The sequence below is a fragment of the Dendrobates tinctorius genome, unplaced genomic scaffold, assembly GCF_039654945.1.
Source record: "Dendrobates tinctorius isolate UK_male_01 unplaced genomic scaffold, ASM3965494v1 ptg000151l, whole genome shotgun sequence".
Lineage (NCBI taxonomy): Eukaryota > Metazoa > Chordata > Amphibia > Anura > Dendrobatidae > Dendrobates > Dendrobates tinctorius.
The window spans coordinates 10,328,862-10,352,258 of record NW_027361818.1 but is presented as its reverse complement, the minus strand read 5'-3'; the positions used below and the strand labels follow the sequence as shown (position 1 = coordinate 10,352,258).

At 49.7% G+C, this 23,397-nt stretch overlaps 1 protein-coding gene across 2 annotated transcripts in view; it reads left to right on the top strand.

Annotated features, from left to right (window-relative positions):
• Positions 1-424: 424 nt before the first annotated feature.
• PSMB6 (proteasome 20S subunit beta 6) overlaps positions 425-23,397 on the top strand; it is a 36,856-nt gene continuing 13,883 nt past the window's right edge. Inside the window, exons 1-2 of one of the 2 annotated variants that reach the window (XM_073547106.1) lie at positions 425-1,968; positions 21,280-22,991. In XM_073547106.1, the coding sequence (XP_073403207.1) occupies positions 1,459-1,968; positions 21,280-22,269 (1,500 nt within the window). In that variant the 5' untranslated portion in view covers positions 425-1,458 and the 3' untranslated portion in view covers positions 22,270-22,991. Of the gene's footprint in view, positions 1,969-21,279; positions 22,992-23,397 lie in introns of those variants that run through there. The other variant, XM_073547107.1, reaches the window with a different exon arrangement.

The window sequence follows — 23,397 nt, the reverse complement described above, 5'->3', positions numbered from 1 at the left end:
CGGCACTGTTATTAGGACACTATGGACGGCACTGTTATTAGGACACTATGGATGGCACTGTTATTAGGACACTATGGCCGGCACTGTTATTAGGACACTATGGATGGCGCTGTTATTAGGACACTATGGATGGCACTGTTATTAGGACACTATGGCCGGCACTGTTATTAGGACACTATGGGCGGCACTGTTATTAGGACACTATGGCTGGCACTGTTACTGGCACTAATATTATGACCTTTAATTAAATGTATCACATTGACAAATATTTCAGGATGATTCTTCGCGATGAGACCCTTGCGGTGCGGCAGATCATGGTGATCTCAGCATATTATCCTTCGGCTGAGAACTACATGTCCCATCATTCCCGGGGCTGGGGCGGAAGCAGCGTGGGCTGCTGGAGATCAGCTGCTGCTGTCTGTACTGCCTGCTGCCTCTCTCCAAGGCTTTTTATAGGAGTAGAGGGGGATGGGACGTGAAAGGAGGCCAGAGACATATGATGCCTGGCTCCGGGGCTCTGGCTAATGAATCCATACAGGAGGTGGGGATCCTGGGATCAGTGTCATCTCCGCAGCCGCACCGTGCAGGTGGCGAGGTCGACATCAATGCTGGGTAACCATCATTCTCCGGATGCTGCAATAATCACTGGCTCGCTGGATGCCGTCCGGGGTCCCGACATCTGCAATATTGTAGAATAATACGATTCGGCCGGGGATTCCGGGAAGAATCCGCCCTGCACAGGACGCTCCGATCCCGCGGCAGCGGCGAAATGCTGGAGGTGCATCCATATTCATGAGTAGCTGCTGACACCCAGGACCCCTCCATGCGTGTCATTGACAGGCTGCGAAGAAGCCGTAACACCTCCGCCTGCATCCAAGCCCACGCTCCGCTCCATGGAGCCGACCGTGCCACCTCCGCAGTCTGCACACCCGGCCATGTGTCTCTAGGAAAAAGCCTTACATCCGGTTTTATTTTAATCTGCCATTATCAAAATTTTTCTTTTTGCAATTTTTGCAAATTTAATTAATTTTAATTTAATTTATCTTATGAAATTGTATCTACAGAGCTAAATACTGACAGCCGAGTCATTTTATTTTTAATTTTGGGCAAAGAAATACAATTTTTTCATGACATTTCTTTTAAAAAAAATGTTGACGGGAACTCTTGGGAATCTGCGGAGCTTCTTGTCTTGAGAGATTAAGACTTTCTTTTTGATTACTCGGTTAGTGTGGACGAGGACGTCCTAAAACTTTCTTTTTTTATAGATAGTCATTAAACTATAATAAGTAATTTTATTGTCAGAATTTAAAATTTAAATATAATTCAATTTTTATTTATTTGTTCATTTTTTTCCTTAAAGAAGATTTGAAAACAAAAATTGATTTTTGTTACACATTTGCCAAGTTCTCCAAATTATAAGGACTTTCCTAGAGACATTCGGAGACGAAGTTGGTCGAGATGGAGCGACAAAGAGCTGAGATGCTCATAAAGATCGCACGGGTGCGACTCCAGTGCGGAAGAACCGGGGATGCTCTAAATTACCTTTACCAAGCCCAAAGCCTCTACCCCACCCGCACGGCTGCCGGCCTCATCCAGGCCATACGAGGAGGCTATTTTGAAGCAGATGAAGCCCAATGTGGACCAACACATGGTCATTATGGGCAACGTGACTTCTGGGCCCATGAGAACCACTACGCAGGTTGTGGGAACTGCGGCAGGCCAGCGTGGCAAGAAGAAGAGGAGGAAGATGATGATGATGAAGATGATGATGATGACGATGAGGAAGATGACGAAGAGGAAGACGAGCAAAGAGTGATGCAAGGATTTGACGACCATGAGGATTATTACCGAGTCCTTGGAGTCAGGAGGGACGCCAACACCGAGGTGATCCGGAGGGCGTATCGGAAACTGGCACTGAGATACCACCCAGACAAGAACAGCTCTCCGGGAGCCACAGAAGCCTTCAAGGTGAACGGGGATGGTGAGCCAATGTGAAGGCCAGTGGGTAGTTTTTGCTCTATATATTATGTGAAAAATTGCAAAAATTCAGATTTCTTAAATACAGTGGGGAAATAAGTATTTTGTCCCTTGCTGATTTTGTAGGTTTGCCCACTGACAAAGACATGAACAGTCTATAATACTAAGGGTAGGTTAATTTTAATATTGAGAGATAGAATATCAAAAATAAAATCCAGAAAATCACATTGTATAAATTATATAAATTTTGCAGTGAGCAATAAGTATATGAACCCTCTGGCAAACAAGACTTAATACTAGGTGGTAAAACCCTTGTTGGCAAGCACAGCAGTCAGACGTTTTTTGCAGTTGATGATGAGGTTGGCGCACATGTCAGGAGGAATTTTGCTCCACTCCTCTTTTGCAGATCATCACTAAATCATTAAGATTTTGAGGCTGTCGCTTGGCAGCTCGGAGCTTCAACTCTCTCCATAAGTTTTCTATGGGATTAAGGGCCAGAGACTGGCTAGGCCACTCCATGACCTTAATGTGCTTCTTTTTGAGCCACTCCTTTGTTGCTTTGGCTGTATGTTTTGAGACATTGTCTTGCTGGATGTCCCAGCCATGACCCATTATTAATGTCCTGGCGGAGGGAAGGAGGTTGTCACTCATGATTTTACGGTACATGGTTCCATCCATTGTCTCATTGATGCGGTGAAGTAGTCCTGTGCCCTTAACAGAGAAACACCCCTCAAAACATAATGTTTCCACCTCCATGTTTGACAGTGGGGATGGTGATCTTTGGGTCATAGGCAGCATTTCTCTTCCTCCAAACATGGCGAGTTGAGTTAATGCCAAACAGCTCAATTTTTGTCTGATCTGAACACAGCACCTTCTCCCAATCACTCACAGAACTATCCAGGTGTTCAATGGCAGAGTTCAGACGGGCCTGCACATGCACCTTCTTGAGCAGGGGGACCTTGCGGGCACTGCAGAATTTTAAACCTTTACGGCGTAATGTGTTACCAATGGTTTTCTCGGTGACTGTGGTCCCAGCTGCCTTGAGATCATTAACATGTTCCCCCTGTGTAGTTTTAGGCTGATCTCTCACTTTCCACATGATCAAGGATACCCCGCGAGGTGAGATTTGCATGATGCCCCAAATTGATGTCTATTGACAGTCATTTTGTATTTCTTCCATTTTCTTACTATTGCACCAACAGTTGTCTTCTTCTCACCCAGCGTCTTACTTATGTTTTGTAGCCCACTCCAGCTTTGTGCAGGTCTATGATCTTGTCCCTGACATTCTTATAAAAGCTCTTTGGTCTTGCCCATGTTGTAGAGGTTAGAGTCTGACTAATTAATTGAGTCAGTGGACAGGAGTCTTTTATAAAGATGACTATGTAAGACAGCTGCCTTTAATGCACGTAACAAGTTGATTAGGAGCGTCTAACTGGTCTGGAGGAAACAGAACTCTTAATGGTTGGTAGGGGATGAAATACTTATTTCTCACTGCAAAATGCAAATAAACTTATATAATTTATTCAATGTGATTTTCTGGGTTTTATTTTTGATATTGTATCTCTCAATGTTAAAATTAACCTACCCTTAAAATTATAGACTGTTCATGTCTTTGTAAGTGGGCAAACTTACAGAATCAGCAAGGGATCAAATAAGAATTTCCCCCACTGTATATCTAATTTTGGGAAAACTGGGTAGCGTTCAATATGGCTGTCATTAGAGTTGCACCAACATGCCTCGTCATCTAGAGTAGATGCAAGGTCAGTGAAAAAAGCCATGCTGGTCTAGGTACTGAAGTGGTCTATGCCAACATCCTTGGGATCTGGATTTTGGTATTGAAAAAATGTCAATGTCAAAAGCCCATGTGGTCTTGGTTATTGAAAGAGCTACTGTAAGCACCCAACTGTAAGGACCCAAGGTGGATTCCATGCAGGAAAGACACTATTACATTCATGATTGTCTAGAGAAGTTAAGTTGTTGATGCCAGCATTCCAGGTGAACTAGGCATGGAAATAGTCAGTGACAGTCTCATGTATGGAAGAGGTCAATGCCAAAACCCCTGGTGGTCTCGCACAGTGAAGAGGAAATGTCAGCACATTTGGTGGTTTAAGTACTAAAAAGGTCAATGGCAACATAACTCAAGATCTAGTCGCTGGGTCTCTTTGCTGATGAACTGCAAAGTTACCTGGAGGCATGTAGAGGTGTTTTGAAAGGGAACCAGGTGTCTGAAAGGGGAAACACAGAAAAACACAGTAAAACAAACGTATAAAAATACTCTGCTGTAAAAAAGTAACAGTAAACAGCAAGTGCTAGTAAAGAGATAACAAAGCAGGGTATTTGGTTGATACGTTTTTTGCAAAAAATGTATACTAGAGACTGGAGGAGGATACAGAAGAGACTGGAGAGGGAGACAGAAGAGACTGGAGACGGAGACAGAAGAGACTGGAGGGGGAGACAGAAGAGACTGGAGGGGGAGACAGAAGAGACTGGAGAGGGAGACAGAAGAGACTGGAGAGGGAGACAGAAGAGACTGGAGGGGGAGACAGAAGAGACTGGAGGGGGAGACAGAAGAGACTGGAGGGGGAGACAGAAGAGACTGGAGAGGGAGACAGAAGAGACTGGAGGGGGAGACAGAAGAGACTGGAGGGGGAGACAGAAGAGACTGGAGGGGGAGACAGAAGAGACTGGAGGGGGAGACAGAAGAGACTGGAGGGGGAGACAGGAGAGACTGGAGGGGGAGACAGAAGAGACTGGAGAGGGAGACAGAAGAGACTGGAGGGGGAGACAGAAGAGACTGGAGGGGGAGACAGAAGAGACTGGAGGGGGAGACAGAAGAGACTGGAGGGGGAGACAGAAGAGATTGATGGGAGGCAGAAGAGACTGGAGGGGGAGACAGAAGAGACTGGAAGGGGAGACAGAAGAGACTGGAGAGGGAGACAGAAGAGACTGGAGGGGGAAACAGAAGAGACTGGAGGGGGAGACAGAAGAGACTGGAGGAGGAAACAGAAGAGACTGGAGGAGAGACAGAAGAGACTGGAGAGGGAGACAGAAGAGACTGGAGAGGGAGACAGAAGAGATTGATGGGAGGCAGAAGAGACTGGAGGGGGAGACAGAAGACACTGGAGGGGGAGACAGAAGACACTGGAGAGGGAGACAGAAGAGACTGGAGGGGGAAACAGAAGAGACTGGAGGGGGAGACAGAAGAGACTGGAGGGGGAAACAGAAGAGACTGGAGGGGAGACAGAAGAGACTGGAGGGGGAAACAGAAGAGATTGATGGGAGGCAGAAGAGACTGGAGGGGGAGACAGAAGAGACTGGAGGGGGAGACAGAAGAGACTGGAGGGAAAGACAGAAGAGATTGATGGGAGGCAGAAGAGACTGGAGGGGGAGACAGAAGAGACTGGAGGGGGAGACAGAAGAGATTGATGGGAGGCAGAAGAGACTGGAGGGGGAGACAGAAGAGACTGGAGGGGGAGATAGAAGAGACTGGAGGGGGAGACAGAAGAGACTGGAGGGGGAGACAGAAGAGACTGGAGAGGGAGACAGAAGAGATTGGTGGGAGGCAGAAGAGACTGGAGGGGGTGACAGAAGAGACTGGAGGGGGTGACAGAAGAGACTGGAGGGGGAGACAGAAAAGACTGGAGGGGGAGACAGAAAAGACTGGAGGGGGCGACAGAAGAAACAGGAGGGGGAGACAGAAGAGACTGGAGAGGGAGACAGAAGAGACTGTAGGGGGAGACAGAAGAGACTAGAGGGGGTGACAGAAGAGACTGGATGGGGTGAAAGAAGAGACTGGAGGGGGAGACAGAAGAGACTGGAGGGGGAAACAGAAGAAACTGGATGGGGAGACAGAAGAGACTGGAGGGGGAGACAGAAGAGACTGGAGGGGGAGACAGAAGAGACTGGAGAGGGAGACAGAAGAGACTGGAGGGGGAGACAGAAGAGACTGGAGGGGGAGACAGAAGAGACTGGAGGGGGAGACAGAAGAGACTAGAGGGGGAGACAGAAGAGACTGGAGGGGGAGACAGAAGAGACTGGAGGGGGAGACAGAAGAGACTGGAGGGGGAGACAGAAGAGACTGGAGAGGGAGACAGAAGAGACTGGAGGGGGAGACAGAAGAGACTGGAGGGGGAGACAGAAGAGACTGGAGGGGGAGACAGAAGAGACTGGAGGGGGAGACAGAAGAGACTGGAGGGGGAGACAGAAGAGACTGGAAAGGGAGACAGAAGAGACTGGAGGGGGAGACAGAAGAGATTGGAGGGGGAGACAGAAGAGACTGGAGGGGGAGACAGAAGAGATTGATGGGAGGCAGAAGAGACTGGAGGGGGAGACAGAAGAGACTGGAAGGGGAGACAGAAGAGACTGGAGAGGGAGACAGAAGAGACTGGAGGGGGAAACAGAAGAGACTGGAGGGGGAGACAGAAGAGACTGGAGGAGGAAACAGAAGAGACTGGAGGAGAGACAGAAGAGACTGGAGAGGGAGACAGAAGAGACTGGAGAGGGAGACAGAAGAGATTGATGGGAGGCAGAAGAGACTGGAGGGGGAGACAGAAGACACTGGAGGGGGAGACAGAAGACACTGGAGAGGGAGACAGAAGAGACTGGAGGGGGAAACAGAAGAGACTGGAGGGGGACACAGAAGAGACTGGAGGGGGAAACAGAAGAGACTGGAGGGGAGACAGAAGAGACTGGAGGGGGAAACAGAAGAGATTGATGGGAGGCAGAAGAGACTGGAGGGGGAGACAGAAGAGACTGGAGGGGGAGACAGAAGAGACTGGAGGGGAAGACAGAAGAGATTGATGGGAGGCAGAAGAGACTGGAGGGGGAGACAGAAGAGACTGGAGGGGGAGACAGAAGAGATTGATGGGAGGCAGAAGAGACTGGAGGGGGTGACAGAAGAGACTGGAGGGGGAGACAGAAAAGACTGGAGGGGGAGACAGAAAAGACTGGAGGGGGCGACAGAAGAAACAGGAGGGGGAGACAGAAGAGACTGGAGAGGGAGACAGAAGAGACTGGAGGGGGAGACAGAAGAGACTAGAGGGGGTGACAGAAGAGACTGGATGGGGTGAAAGAAGAGACTGGAGGGGGAGACAGAAGAGACTGGAGGGGGAAACAGAAGAAACTGGATGGGGAGACAGAAGAGACTGGAGGGGGAGACAGAAGAGACTGGAGGGGGAGACAGAAGAGACTGGAGGGGGAGACAGAAGAGACTGGAGGGGGAGACAGAAGAGACTGGAGGGGGAGACAGAAGAGACTGGAGGGGGAGACAGAAGAGACTAGAGGGGGAGACAGAAGAGACTGGAGGGGGAGACAGAAGAGACTGGAGGGGGAGACAGAAGAGACTGGAGGGGGAGACAGAAGAGACTGGAGAGGGAGACAGAAGAGACTGGAGGGGGAGACAGAAGAGACTGGAGGGGGAGACAGAAGAGACTGGAGGGGGAGACAGAAGAGACTGGAGAGGGAGACAGAAGAGACTGGAGGGGGAGACAGAAGAGACTGGAAAGGGAGACAGAAGAGACTGGAGGGGGAGACAGAAGAGATTGGAGGGGGAGACAGAAGAGACTGGAGGGGGAGACAGAAGAGATTGATGGGAGGCAGAAGAGACTGGAGGGGGAGACAGAAGAGACTGAAGGGGAGACAGAAGAGACTGGAGAGGGAGACAGAAGAGACTGGAGGGGGAAACAGAAGAGACTGGAGGGGGAGACAGAAGAGACTGGAGGAGGAAACAGAAGAGACTGGAGGAGAGACAGAAGAGACTGGAGAGGGAGACAGAAGAGACTGGAGAGGGAGACAGAAGAGATTGATGGGAGGCAGAAGAGACTGGAGGGGGAGACAGAAGACACTGGAGGGGGAGACAGAAGACACTGGAGAGGGAGACAGAAGAGACTGGAGGGGGAAACAGAAGAGACTGGAGGGGGAGACAGAAGAGACTGGAGGGGGAAACAGAAGAGACTGGAGGGGAGACAGAAGAGACTGGAGGGGGAAACAGAAGAGATTGATGGGAGGCAGAAGAGACTGGAGGGGGAGACAGAAGAGACTGGAGGGGGAGACAGAAGAGACTGGAAGGGAAGACAGAAGAGATTGATGGGAGGCAGAAGAGGGGGAGACAGAAGAGACTGGAGGGGGAGACAGAAGAGATTGATGGGAGGCAGAAGAGACTGGAGGGGGAGACAGAAGAGACTGGAGGGGGAGATAGAAGAGACTGGAGGGGGAGACAGAAGAGACTGGAGGGGGAGACAGAAAAGACTGGAGAGGGAGACAGAAGAGATTGGTGGGAGGCAGAAGAGACTGGAGGGGGTGACAGAAGAGACTGGAGAGGGAGACAGAAGAGATTGGTGGGAGGCAGAAGAGACTGGAGGGGGTGACAGAAGAGACTGGAGGGGGAGACAGAAAAGACTGGAGGGGGAGACAGAAAAGACTGGAGGGGGCGACAGAAGAAACAGGAGGGGGAGACAGAAGAGACTGGAGAGGGAGACAGAACAGACTGGAAGGGGAGACAGAAGAGACTAGAGGGGGTGACAGAAGAGACTGGATGGGGTGAAAGAAGAGACTGGAGGGGGAGACAGAAGAGACTGGAGGGGGAAACAGAAGAAACTGGATGGGGAGACAGAAGAGACTGGAGGGGGAGACAGAAGAGACTGGAGGGGGAGACAGAAGAGACTGGAGAGGGAGACAGAACAGACTGGAGGGGGAGACAGAAGAGACTGGAGGGGGAGACAGAAGAGACTGGAGGGGGAGACAGAAGAGACTAGAGGGGGAGACAGAAGAGACTGGAGGGGGAGACAGAAGAGACTGGAGGGGGAGACAGAAGAGACTGGAGGGGGAGACAGAAGAGACTGGAGAGGGAGACAGAAGAGACTGGAGGGGGAGACAGAAGAGACTGGAGGGGGAGACAGAAGAGACTGGAGGGGGAGACAGAAGAGACTGGAGGGGGAGACAGAAGAGACTGGAGGGGGAGACAGAAGAGACTGGAGGGGGAGACAGAAGAGACTGGAGGGGGAGACAGAAGAGACTGGAGGGGGAGACAGAAGAGACTGGAAAGGGAGACAGAAGAGACTGGAGGGGGAGACAGAAGAGATTGGAGGGGGAGACAGAAGAGACTGGAGGGGGAGACAGAAGAGATTGATGGGAGGCAGAAGAGACTGGAGGGGGAGACAGAAGAGACTGGAAGGGGAGACAGAAGAGACTGGAGAGGGAGACAGAAGAGACTGGAGGGGGAAACAGAAGAGACTGGAGGGGGAGACAGAAGAGACTGGAGGAGGAAACAGAAGAGACTGGAGGAGAGACAGAAGAGACTGGAGAGGGAGACAGAAGAGACTGGAGAGGGAGACAGAAGAGATTGATGGGAGGCAGAAGAGACTGGAGGGGGAGACAGAAGACACTGGAGGGGGAGACAGAAGACACTGGAGAGGGAGACAGAAGAGACTGGAGGGGGAAACAGAAGAGACTGGAGGGGGAGACAGAAGAGACTGGAGGGGGAAACAGAAGAGACTGGAGGGGAGACAGAAGAGACTGGAGGGGGAAACAGAAGAGATTGATGGGAGGCAGAAGAGACTGGAGGGGGAGACAGAAGAGACTGGAGGGGGAGACAGAAGAGACTGGAGGGGAAGACAGAAGAGATTGATGGGAGGCAGAAGAGACTGGAGGGGGAGACAGAAGAGACTGGAGGGGGAGACAGAAGAGATTGATGGGAGGCAGAAGAGACTGGAGGGGGAGACAGAAGAGACTGGAGGGGGAGATAGAAGAGACTGGAGGGGGAGACAGAAGAGACTGGAGGGGGAGACAGAAGAGACTGGAGAGGGAGACAGAAGAGATTGGTGGGAGGCAGAAGAGACTGGAGGGGGTGACAGAAGAGACTGGAGGGGGTGACAGAAGAGACTGGAGGGGGAGACAGAAAAGACTGGAGGGGGCGACAGAAGAAACAGGAGGGGGAGACAGAAGAGACTGGAGAGGGAGACAGAAGAGACTGGAGGGGGAGACAGAAGAGACTAGAGGGGGTGACAGAAGAGACTGGATGGGGTGAAAGAAGAGACTGGAGGGGGAGACAGAAGAGACTGGAGGGGGAAACAGAAGAAACTGGATGGGGAGACAGAAGAGACTGGAGGGGGAGACAGAAGAGACTGGAGGGGGAGACAGAAGAGACTGGAGAGGGAGACAGAAGAGACTGGAGGGGGAGACAGAAGAGACTGGAGGGGGAGACAGAAGAGACTGGAGGGGGAGACAGAAGAGACTAGAGGGGGAGACAGAAGAGACTGGAGGGGGAGACAGAAGAGACTGGAGGGGGAGACAGAAGAGACTGGAGGGGGAGACAGAAGAGACTGGAGAGGGAGACAGAAGAGACTGGAGGGGGAGACAGAAGAGACTGGAGGGGGAGACAGAAGAGACTGGAGGGGGAGACAGAAGAGACTGGAGGGGGAGACAGAAGAGACTGGAGGGGGAGACAGAAGAGACTGGAAAGGGAGACAGAAGAGACTGGAGGGGGAGACAGAAGAGATTGGTGGGAGGCAGAAGAGACTGGAGGGGGTGACAGAAGAGACTGGAGGGGGAGACAGAAGAGACTGGAGAGGGAGACAGAAGAGACTGGAGGGGGAGACAGAAGAGATTGGTGGGAGACAGAAGAGACTGGAAGGGGAGACAGAAGAGATTGGTGGGAGACAGAAGAGACTGGAGTGAGAGACAGAAAAGACTGGAGGGGGCGACAGAAGAAACAGGACGGGGAAACAGAAGAGACTGGAGGGGGAGACAGAAGAGACTGGAGGGGGAGACAGAAGAGACTGGAGAGGGAGACAGAAGAGACTGGAGGGGGAGACAGAAGAGATTGGTGGGAGACAGAAGATACTGGAGGGGGTGACAGAAGAGACTGGAGGGGGAGACAGAAGAGACTAGAGGAGGTGACAGAAGAGACTGGAGGGGGAGACAGAAGAGACTAGAGGAGGTGACAGAAGAGACTGGAGGGGGAGACAGAAGAAACAGGAGGCGGAGACAGAAGAGACTAGAGGGGGTGACAGAAGAGACTGGAGGGGGAGACAGAAGAAACTGGAGGGGGAGACAGAAGAAACTGGAGGGGGAGACAGAAGAGACTGGAGGGGGAGACAGAAGAGACTGGAGGGGGGATGGCAGAGTCTGGAGTGGGAGACAGAAGAGACTGGAGGGGAGACAGAAGAGTCTGGAGGGGAGACCTAGTTCTTGATGAACTAGGCATGGAATTAGTCAGTGACAGTCTCATGTATGGAAGAGGTCAGTGCCAAAACCCCTGGTGGTCTCGAACAGTGAAGATGAAATGTCAGCACATTTGGTGGTTTAAGTACGAAAAAGGTCAATGGCAACATAACTCAAGATCTAGTCGCTGGGTCTCTTTGCTGATGAACTGCAAAGGAATGTGGAGGCATGTAGAGGTGTTTGGAAGGAGAACCAGGTGTCTGAAAGGGGAAACACAGAAAAGCACAGTAAAACAAATGTATAAAAATACTCTGCTGTAAAAAAGTAACAGTAAACAGCAAGTGCTAGTAAAGAGATAACAAAGCAGGGTATTTGGTTGATACGTTTTTTGCAAAAAATGTATACTCCACCAAACATCAAGGTAACCCCATCAGAGCAGTCCCTAACCGATGTATTTAAAAACCTGATCATGTGTATAGCACCTATATGAGCAGGATTCAGGCAGGTAATGTCCGATGTGGACACGCTGTAGAAGACGGCTTCTACTGTGTTTTTCTGTGTTTCAGACTTCTGGTGGTGTGAACACTGTCCTACAGACTTGTTCACTGCGTGCATGGCCCATGTGTTTGTATTCATCTGAAAGGGGGCGAAGAGGTTTGGAGGGAGCTAAAAAAAAGTCTGGAGAAGAACACAGGAGTCTGAGGGAGAACAGAGGAGACTGGAGGGGGAGAAAGAACGGGAGGGGGAGAAAGAACGGGAGAGGGAGACAGAAGAGACTGGAGGGGGAGACAGAGGAGACTGGAGAGAGAAGACGCCAGACCACATGCCCGCCAGTACAGACCCCAGAGCAGACGCTCAGGTCCCCCCTTCTGCTGTATGGTGCTGTCCGGAAACCGGTCCGTGTCACAGCGTTTTCTGCAGACGCCACCTCTCATACAGTCACCTTCTATACTGATACATGTTATCGGAAAGAGCTGGGGAATCCGGAGACATCACAGAATCAATAACCAATCACCAAACTGTAATTAATTCAGCGTGAGGCTCCACTGAGGAATCTGTAGAGGCACCGTCATCTGTAAGAATCCCCCATAACAGTGCGTCATCTGTAAGAATCCCCCATAACAGTGCGTCATCTGTAAGAATCCCCCATAACAGTGCGTCATCTGTAAGAATCCCCCATAACAGCGCGTCATCTGTAACAATACCCCATAACAGTGCGTCATCTGTAAGAATCCCCCATAACAGTGCATCATCTGTAAGAATCCCCCATAACAGTGCGTCATCTGTAAGAATCCCCCATAACAGTGCGTCATCTGTAAGAATCCCCCATAACAGTGCGTCATCTGTAACAATACCCCATAACAGTGCGTCATCTGTAAGAATCCCCCATAACAGTGCATCATCTGTAAGAATCCCCCATAACAGTGCGTCATCTGTAAGAATCCCCCATAACAGTGCGTCATCATCTGTAAGAATCCCCCATAACAGTGCATCATCAGTAACAATACCCCCATAATAGTGTCATCTGTAAGAATCCCCCATAACAGTGCATCATCAGTAACAATACCCCCATAATAGTGTCATCTGTAAGAAGCCCCCATAACAGTGCGTCATCTGTAAGAATCCCCCATAACAGTGCGTCATCATCTGTAAGAATCCCCCATAACAGTGCATCATCAGTAACAATACCCCCATAATAGTGTCATCTGTAAGAAGCCCCCATAACAGTGCGTCATCTGTAAGAATCCCCCATAACAGTGCATCATCAGTAACAATACCCCCATAATAGTGTCATCTGTAAGAAGCCCCCATAACAGTGCGTCATCTGTAAGAATCCCCCATAACAGTGCATCATCTGTAACAATACCCCCATAATAGTGTCATCTGTAAGAAGCCCCCATAACAGTGCATCATCTGTAAGAATCCCCCATAACAGTGCGTCATCTGTAAGAATCCCCCATAACAGTGCGTCATCTGTAAGAATCCCCCATAACAGTGAGTCATCTGTAAGAATCCCCCATAACAGTGAGTCATCATCTGTAAGAATCCCCCCATAACAGTGCATCATCTGTAACAATACCCCCATAATAGTGTCATCTGTAAGAAGCCCCCATAACAGTGCGTCATCTGTAACAATACCCCCATAATAGTGCGTCATCTGTAAGAAGCCCCCATAACAGTGCATCATCTGTAAGAATCCCCCATAACAGTGCGTCATCTGTAAGAATCCCCCACAACAGTGCGTCATCTGTAAGAATCCCACATAACAGCGCGTCATCTGTAACAATACCCCCATAATAGTGTTATCTGTAAGAAGCCCCCATAACAGTGCGTCATCTGTAAGAAGCCCCCATAACAGTGCGTCATCTGTAAGAATCCCCCATAACAGGAATCATCTGTAACAATACCCCCTGTGAGAATCATGTGGGAATAGTGGATGAGGGCAGGTATATCTCGCCCAGATTCCTTTCCTATGTGGCCTAGTCTGGTCAGTATCGCACCTGCTTACTAATGAATAATGGGAGGTGGATATAAAAGGATGCCAGGTGGTTGTGTGAGTGTCTCAGCCTGGGAACACAGAGAGCCTGTCTGTGTGAGAGACACACGTGAGTGGAAGCAGTGCCCACTGCAACTGTGGTTTGGCTGGACGGGAGAAGCCCGCCAGTTGGTAGTTAGGTTGTCCATTGTTTAGTTAGTGCCGGACAGGCAAGGATTTGTTTTATGTTTTATTTCCTTTTGCATTGCTTTCACCATTACTAAACCTGACTCAGGGTCAGTTACACCCGAATCCCAGCTCTGCGCCTGAGTTTCATGCTGAACGCACGTGACCTTTGACCCCAGCAAAGGCGATCCCGGAGTGTTTTATCACATTGTGGTGGAGAACGTGGGCATCACGTTGCAAGCATGAGCATGGAGGACGTGGTGAAAGCGCTGGTACAGTCCACCGCCGTCCAGCAAGAAGCTAATCGGGTGATGATGGCCCAGCTGAAGGAGTTGGTGGACATGACAGCTACCGATCGTTCGCTTCTCCAGCAGGTGGCGCAGCGCTTGGCAAGCTTACCTGAGCTTAACCTGGAAGCCGAGTCGAGAGTGATTCACGTGAGTCGGTACTGGCAGAAAATGACGACCGAAGATGACGTCGAGGCATACCTGACCACGTTTGAACGGACGGCGGTGCGAGAAAAATGGCCGAAGGCACGATGGGCCGGCCTGATTACCCCGTTTCTTTCCGGTGAGGCCCAAAAGGCTTATTATGACTTAGAGCCTGAAGCCGCGCAGGACTTTGACAAATTGAAAGCTGAGATCTTGGCCCGGCTGGGAGTGACGACCGCTGTCCATGCACAGAGAGTGCATCAATGGACTTATCAGCCGGATAAACCACAGCGGTCCCAGATGTTCGACCTGATCCACGTGACGAAGAAGTGGCTACAACCCGAGGTGCTGACAGCGCCAGAGATAATCCAGAGAGTCGTCATGGACAAGTACCTGAGAGCTCTACCGCCAGCACTGAGGAAGTGGGTAAGCCATGGAAATCCTACGACGGCAGATCAACTGGTGGATCTGGTTGAACGTTACTCCGTGGCGGAAGGACTCCGAGACGACGCTACCCAACCTCGTTCTTCATCATCTCCACGTGGAACCGGTAAGACTGTTCCAGGGAGTAGGGGAGATGGAAAAATCCCTAAGACAGTGGGGGAGGAAAACGGGACTGCCCGCACTGCGAGGCCGAGAGTAACGAACTATGGTCTAAGCAAGGGGCCCGTTAGGTGTTTCCGCTGCCAAGAGATGGGACATATTGCTGCGAACTGTCCGGTCACTACTGAACCCATGCAGTGCGACGTCACAGACTCTAAAAACCGCATGTCTATGGTTGCACGGGTAGTGAGTGTGAATGCCGGTCAAAAGGATGTGGAAAAACACTTGTGTGATTTAACTGTTGATGGCAAAAATGTGGTGGCATTGTTAGATTCGGGAAGTGTGGTGACTCTGGTGAAGGCCAGTCTGGTGTCAGCCCCGACTGGACCATCAGACAAATTTTCTGTAACATGTGTGCATTGAGACACCTGTTCGTACCTCACCACGGTCATATGCATTACTACTTCCTATGGGTCTGTGCAACATAAAGTGGGACTCGTCCCGGCGTTATTGCATGATGTTATCCTGGGCCGGGATTTTCCCCACTTCTGGCAATTGTGGGAGAATCAGTTGATACCCCAGGGTAATAGTGTACATGATTCTTCTCCCAGGGCGCGTGTGGGTCCCGAACCCCTGGAAGAGGTCTCCCCAAAAGACTCGGGGGAAGAGTCTGCTGGAAATGACCTACAGTTCCCGTTTTCAGTCATGGCGGGTGATACGGAGGAGACTGGGGAAGAGGAGGAGGCCGACAGCCGTCCACCTCCCCGTTTGCCGGATTTAGAAGTTCAGAAAGATGACTTCCAAAGCAAGCAAATAAAGGCTCCTACCCTTTCTCAGGCTAGGACAAATGGAAAAGTGATAAATGGGGTACCCGTAGAACCTGGCTCTAGGCTGGCATATCCTTACATGGTTCTGGAGAATGATTTACTCTATCAGATAGAGAAAAAGGGGGAAGATACGGTGCAACTATTAGTCGTGCCAAAACCCTACCGGCGGCAGGTGCTGGACCTGGCCCACGGACATGTGATGGGAGGTCACCTGAGAGTCCAGAAAACCACCGAAAGGATATTACACTGTTTGTTTGGCCAGGCATGCATCACGATATTCGTGTATATTGTGAGTCTTGTCCTGACTGCCAAGCCTCTGCACCTAAGCCCCGGTTCTGTAGCCCTTTGGTACCCCTACCTATTATTGAAGTCCCGTTTGAGAGGATTGGGATGGATTTAGTTGGGCCCCTTCCACGGTCTGCACGTGGACACCAACATATCCTGGTCATCTTGGATTATGGCACTCGTTACCCGGAGGCCATCCCTTTGCGTAACACGGCCACCAAGACGATTGCCAAGGAACTGGTGCATGTGTTTCGTCGGGTCGGTATACCAAAACAGATACTCACCGACCAGGGGACTCCCTTTATGTCCAGGGTAATGAAGGAGCTCTGCCGATTGTTACAAATCGAACCGTTATGCACATCCGTGTATCACCCTCAAACAGACGGGTTGGTTGAACGGTTCAATAAAACTCTGAAGCAGATGCTGAGAAAGGTGATAGACAAGGATGGGAAGAACTGGGACTATTTACTTCCGTATTTGCTTTTTGCCATCAGGGAAGTACCCCAGTCTTCCATGGGATTCTCGCCTTTCGAGTTATTGTACGCCCGACGTCCTCGCGGACTGTTAGACGTTGCAAAAGAAACCTGGGAGGGTCAGGTCACTCCATTTAAAACAGTGATAGATCACGTCACACAAATGCAGGACCGTATTGCGGCTGTTATGCCTATCGTCAAAGAACACATGATACAGGCTCAAGGAGCCCAAAAAAGAATCTATGATAGGGGCGCCAAGATCCGTACGTTTGCACCCGGAGATAGGGTGTTGATCCTGGTCCCCACGGTGGACAGTAAGTTCCTGGCAAAGTGGCAGGGCCCCTTTGAGATCAAGGAAAGAGTTGGTGAAGTAAACTACAAAGTATACCAGGCAGGTAAACGGAAACCTGAACAGATTTATCATGTAAATCTGATAAAGCCCTGGAAGGATCGGTCTGCCTTGTCAGCGGAGCTGGCCCGTCCTGTCTGCTCGCATACCGTACCGGAGGTACGGGTTGCAGAGACTCTCTCGGAGCGGCAAAAGACTGAGGTCAGGCAGTTTCTACTTCACAACCAAAAGTTTTTCTCAGAAAAACCCGGGCAGACTATGCTAATGAAACATGACATCGTAACGGAACATGGTGTCACAGTTCACGTAAAGCCCTACCGAATCCCGGAAGCGCGCCGTGAAGCCGTTTCCCGACAAGTGAAGGCAATGTTAGAGTTAGGAGTCATTGAGGAATCGCACAGTGCGTGGTCCAGCCCGATTGTGCTAATTCCTAAACCGGACGGCACCATCCGGTTCTGCAATGACTTCAGGAAACTGAATGCGGTCTCAAAATTTGATGCCTACCCTATGCCCCGGGTCGACGAGTTAATAGATCGGTTAGGAAAAGCCCGGTATATTACGACCCTAGATCTAACAAAGGGGTATTGGCAGATCCCTCTGGCTGAGGCTGCCAGAGAAAAGACGGCATTTGCCACGCCGGAAGGGTTATTTCAGTATGTGTATATGCCGTTTGGACTGCACGGGGCACCGGCGACCTTCCAGAGACTGATGGATCGAGTCCTGAGGCCACATAGGCAGTACGCTTCGGCCTATTTGGATGACATTGTCATTTACAGCTTGGACTGGGAGACTCATCTCCAGAAAGTACAAGCTGTGATTGACGACCTGTGGGAGGCAGGTCTAACCGCGAACCCCAAGAAATGTCATATCGGGCTAGAAGAAGCCCGGTATTTGGGGTATGTAATTGGGAGGGGTGTTGTTAAACCCCAGGTTGATAAGATTCAGGCGGTTCAGGACTGGCCACAACCTGTCAACAAGAAGCAGGTGCAAGCCTTCCTGGGGATCGCCGGCTATTATCGCCGGTTCATACCCAATTTTGCAGCCATCGCTACCCCCCTGACGGATCTTACAAAAGGGAAAGACTCCGTCATGATTAAATGGAGTTTAGCGGCTGAAGAAGCCTTCCATAGCCTAGAACGGGCACTTTGTTCTCAGCCCGTACTGGTGACTCCGGACTTCCGCAGCGAGTTTGTGGTACAAACGGATGCCTCTGATACCGGTATCGGGGCCGTACTGTCACAAGTGAGGGACGGAGTGGAACACCCAGTCCTCTATCTCAGCAGGAAGCTGAATAAACACGAGCAAAGGTATGCAGACGTAGAAAAAGAGTGCCTCGCCATTAAGTGGGCTCTAGAGGCCCTCAAATATTACCTGCTGGGCCGAAGGTTCAGGCTGATCACTGACCATGCCCCTCTCAAGTGGGTGCACTTGAACAAGGAACGGAATAGCCGGGTGACCCGGTGGTTCCTTGCCCTGCAGGCCTACACTTTTACGGTGGAGCACCGCCCAGGAGTACAGATGGGAAACGCAGATGCCCTGTCCCGAGTGCACTGTTTGGCGGGTGTCATTGCTCGACCGGAGTGGTCTGAGCAGAGGGGGGGGATATGTGAGAATCATGTGGGAATAGTGGATGAGGGCAGGTATATCTCACCCAGATTCCTCTCCTATGTGGCCTAGTCTGGTCAGTATCGCACCTGCTTACTAATGGATAATGGGAGGTGGATATAAAAGGATGCAAGGTGGTTGTGTGAGTGTCTCAGCCTGGGAACACAGAGAGCCTGTCTGTGTGAGAGACACACGTGAGTGGAAGCAGTGCCCACGGCAACTGTGGTTTGGCTGGACGGGAGAAGCCCGCCATAGTTAGGTTGTCCATTGTTTAGTTAGTGCCGGACAGGCAAGGATTTGTTTTATGTTTTATTTCCTTTTGCATTGCTTTCACCGTTAATAAACCTGACCCAGGGTCAGTTACACCCGAATCCCAGCTCTGCGCCTGAGTTTCATGCTGAACGCACGTGACCTTTGACCCCAGCAAAGGCGATCCCGGAGTGTTTTATCACACCCCATAATAGTGTCATCTGTAACAATACCCCCATAATAGTGTCATCTGTAAGAATCCCCCATAACAGTGCGTCATCTGTAACAATACCCCCATAATAGTGTCATCTGTAAGAATCCCCCATAACAGTGCGTCATCATCTGTAGGAATCCCCCATAACAGTGCATCATCTGTAACAATACCCCCATAATAGTGTCATCTGTAAGAAGCCCCCATAACAGTGCGTCATCTGTAACAATACCCCCATAATAGTGTCATCTGTAAGAATACCCCATAACAGTGCGTCATCTGTAACAATACCCCCATAATAGTGTCATCTGTAAGAATCCCCCATAACAGTGCATCATCATCTGTAGGAATCCCCCATAACAGTGCATCATCTGTAACAATACCCCCATAATAGTGTCATCTGTAAGAATCCCTCATAACAGCGCGTCATCTGTAACAATACCCCCATAATAGTGTCATCTGTAAGAAGCCTCCATAACAGTGCGTCATCTGTAAGAATCCCCCATAACAGTGCGTCATCTGTAAGAAGCCCCCATAACAGTGCGTCATCTGTAAGAAGCCCCCATAACAGTGCGTCATCTGTAACAATACCCCCATAATAGTGTCATCTGTAAGAAGCCCCCATAACAGTGCATCATCTGTAAGACTCCCCCATAACAGTGCGTCATCTGTAACAATACCCCATAACAGTGCATCATCATCTGTAAGAATCCCCCATAACAGTGCGTCATCTGTAAGAAGCCCCCATAACAGTGCGTCATCTGTAAGAAGCCCCCATAACAGTGCGTCATCTGTAACAATACCCCCATAATAGTGTCATCGTAAGAAGCCCCCATAACAGTGCATCATCTGTAAGACTCCCCCATAACAGTGCGTCATCTGTAACAATACCCCATAACAGTGCGTCATCTGTAACAATACCCCATAACAGTGCGTCATCTGTAACAATACCCCATAACAGTGCATCATCATCTGTAAGAATCCCCCATAACAGTGCGTCATCTGTAAGAATCCCCCATAACAGTGCGTCATCTGTAAGAATCCCCCATAACAGTGCGTCATCTGTAAGAATCCCCCATAACAGTGCGTCATCATCTGTAAGAATCCCCCCATAACAGTGCGTCATCTGTAACAATACCCCCATAATAGTGTCATCTGTAAGAAGCCCCCATAACCAGGGCTGTGGAGTCGGTAAGCCAAACCTGCGACTCCGACTCCGACTCCGACTCCTCAATTTCCCTTACACCGACTCCAACTCCGACTCCGACTCCTACACATATTGCTTATATTTAAGTGAAAAATTTATTGTAGTACAATGTGAACCTCAGACATTTAATCATTTTTATGATCCAATAATCAAGATATTTAGATAGAACAGAATATATATTGGTGTACTACCCGGTTTTCATTCTTTTTGGTACAGATATGGATAAATGGATAGATAGAGCAGATTTCTAATCTGCTTTTGCTATTGAAAACATTATCTATGAGCTCAAAAACCTTTCAGGTGATGCGTTTTTTTAAAAAGCTGATCTGCTTTTGCAGCTGAAAAACGTATCCTCAAAAAACACAGGGAAAAACGCTGTGTGTGAATGTAGCCTTAGATCAGGAATAGAACAGCCATTTATAGGACATTTCATAACTTTCCCAAACTCCTATGAAAAAATATTCAGCACATCCTGCATTGAACTACTGTACCCAATTTATTATATATTTTAGGAGTCGGTCCATTATATACCGACTCCAACTCCGACTCCGACTCCACCAAAATGAGCTCAGACTCCGACTCCGACTCCACGACTCCGACTCCGACTCCACAGCCCTGCCCATAACAGTGCATCATCTGTAAGAATCCCCCATAACAGTGCGTCATCATCTGTACGAATCCCCCATAACAGTGTGTCATCATCTGTAAGAATCCCCCATAACAGTGCATCATCTGTAAGAATCCCCCATAACAGTGCATCATCTGTAAGAATCCCCCATAACAGTGCGTCATCTGTAACAATACCCCATAACAATGCGCCATCTGTAAGAATCCCCCATAACATTGCATCATCTGTAAGAATCCCCCATAACAGTGCGTCATCTGTAAGAATCCCCCATAACTGTGCGTCATCTGTAAGAATCCCCCATAACAGTGCATCATTTGTAAGAATCCCCCATAACAGTGCGTCATCTGTAAGAATCCCCCACAACAGTGCGTCATCTGTAAGAATCCCCCATAACAGTGCGTCATCTGTAACAATACCCCCATAATAGTGTTATCTGTAAGAAGCCCCCATAACAGTGCGTCATCCACAGATCCCCCATAACAGTGCGTCATCCACAGATCCCCCATAACAGTGCGTCATCTGCAGATCCCCCATAATAGTGAGTCATCTACAGATTGCCATAAGTTTGTCATCCGCAGATCCCCCATAATGTTATCTGAGGATATCTCCATAAGTGTGCTGCCACTTATCTCCAGCTTATCTCTATTCTCATTGGTTTCTATGCTTCTTCCAGGTTATTGGGAAAGCCTTCGCAGTTCTCAGTGATCCAACTAAGAAAAAAGTTTATGATGACTCCCAAGGTCGAGCTCAAGCTCCTTCTGACCATGACCTGACAACAGACGAGATCTTCGACCTATTTTTCAGGGGTCACTTTTCTGCCCGAGCTGCTTATGCCTTCAATAGTCGTCCAAGAGAGCCACCAAGATCTGCCAGGAGAGATGAACCAGAAGGCCGATGGCAGAGGTTTGCCACAGAGGCAGATTTTCAAGACAGACCAAGGTGGCAGCAGAGAGAAGGTATGAGACAAAACAATGGCCAAGAATGGAAAAGGAAAGAGGATGCCTCACAGGAAGGACGGAGACAAGAACAGAAACAGGAGGGCGGTCAATCAAAGTGGCAGAAAGAAGCTAAACGAGAGCCGGGAAGACCCAAGACCCAACAGGAGAGGAAACAAGAAGCTGGACGGACAAGTCCAAAGTGGTGGGAGAAAAAGGGTCAAGAGTCAAAAAAGTCAAGATGGCGTGAAGAAATGGAGAAACATAATATAAAACGACCTAGGAGACAAGAGGAAGAAGAGGAAGGAGGTCCACCTAAATCAGCTTATTCTGCCTTCATCCAGGTCCTCCCAGTCCTCATTCTGGTGGTGGTATCAGTGGTGGCGCAAATGACTGCCACTACTCCAGCCTATAGTCTCCATCCTAAACCTTCTTATGGCCTAACAATCCCACGGGAAACCAGCAGTCGTGGGGTCCCGTACTATGTCAGCCAGAATTTTCAGAACCGCTATCGAGGGCAAACACTGGTGGAGCTGGAGAGGGCAGTGGAGAAGGAGTATGCTGAGCAAGTCCAAGCTGGATGTTGGAAAGAGAAACAGCAGAGGTCTGACTTGGCCAACCTTGCCCGACTTTATGGAGACCAGAGATTAAGAGAGAAGGCTGACACTTTCAAGATGGAGAACTGCAGGAAGTTGTCAGACCTCATAGGTATACGGAGGGGAGGATGAGACAATAGGAACTTCTAGCGAGGACCTCAAAAGACTTTTCAAACTGAAGTGAGGACCTTCTAGAACTGTCTTGCGCCAGATAATACTACAGCTACTAGGAAACATACCCGCTTTTGGGCCCAGAAGCTTCGGGCCCAGGCGACACGTGACGTACGTCATATACAGCTAGGTGACACCGAGCATAATGTCGGCCAACCACCAGTGGGAGAGGATGGTGAACTTTGTGCTATCAAGTTTAACCAAATCACCTGGGACTTCTGTTGGGCAATCCTCGTCTTAAACTGTCCCATGTTGCCTGGGCCATCTATTCATTTTAGGTCGAACCTTCTAAAACATTTCTTGAGACATTTTTAGAGACTTATTATCTAAATGTTCCTCATACTGTGAATATAGACAAAGATAGTGCCAAAACCTTCCTGCACCCCACCACCGCTCACTGAGCCACACAACACCATCAACACTGCGCTTCTCATGGATCGTCTTCATGTCACTCAATAGTTGCCCCCTTGACTCGGTGGGAAGATGTCTCATACATAGTGCTGGCTGTATGGAGGTAGGGGAAAGGGAGCTTCCACCCAATTGGTTATTACGAGTGACTCCTTCAAGGGCGTCTCCAAGAAGGACTATAACATCCCCTCATGTCTTCGGTGCGATGCTCACATCACTAGACTCGTGTATTTATATTTTACATTGCCTGTAAGTTAATAAAATGAACACATTTATCTCTGCCGTCCGTCATCATTCCCGACAAGAAGGGTGGATGAGAAGCCGAACTGTTGGGATCACAGGGCAGTGAAGGGATGGGGATTCCAATGCCTCAGTGCTGTCAGGAGGCCTTTGAGGTCTTCTGACTCCCATGGGAATCGGTGGAAGTCCATTATTTTCCAGCTGTGCCATAAACTGCTTTAACCCGTTCTTGACCTGGATGAGAAGCCGAACTGTTGGGATCACAGGGCAGTGAGGGGATGGGGATTCCAATGCCTCAGTGCTGTCAGGAGGCCTTTGAGGTCTTCTGACTCCCATGAGAATCGGTGGAAGTCCATTATTTTCCAGCTGTGCCATAAACTGCTTTAACCCGTTCTTGACCAGGATGAGGAGTCAAACTGTTGGGATCACAGGGTAGTAAGG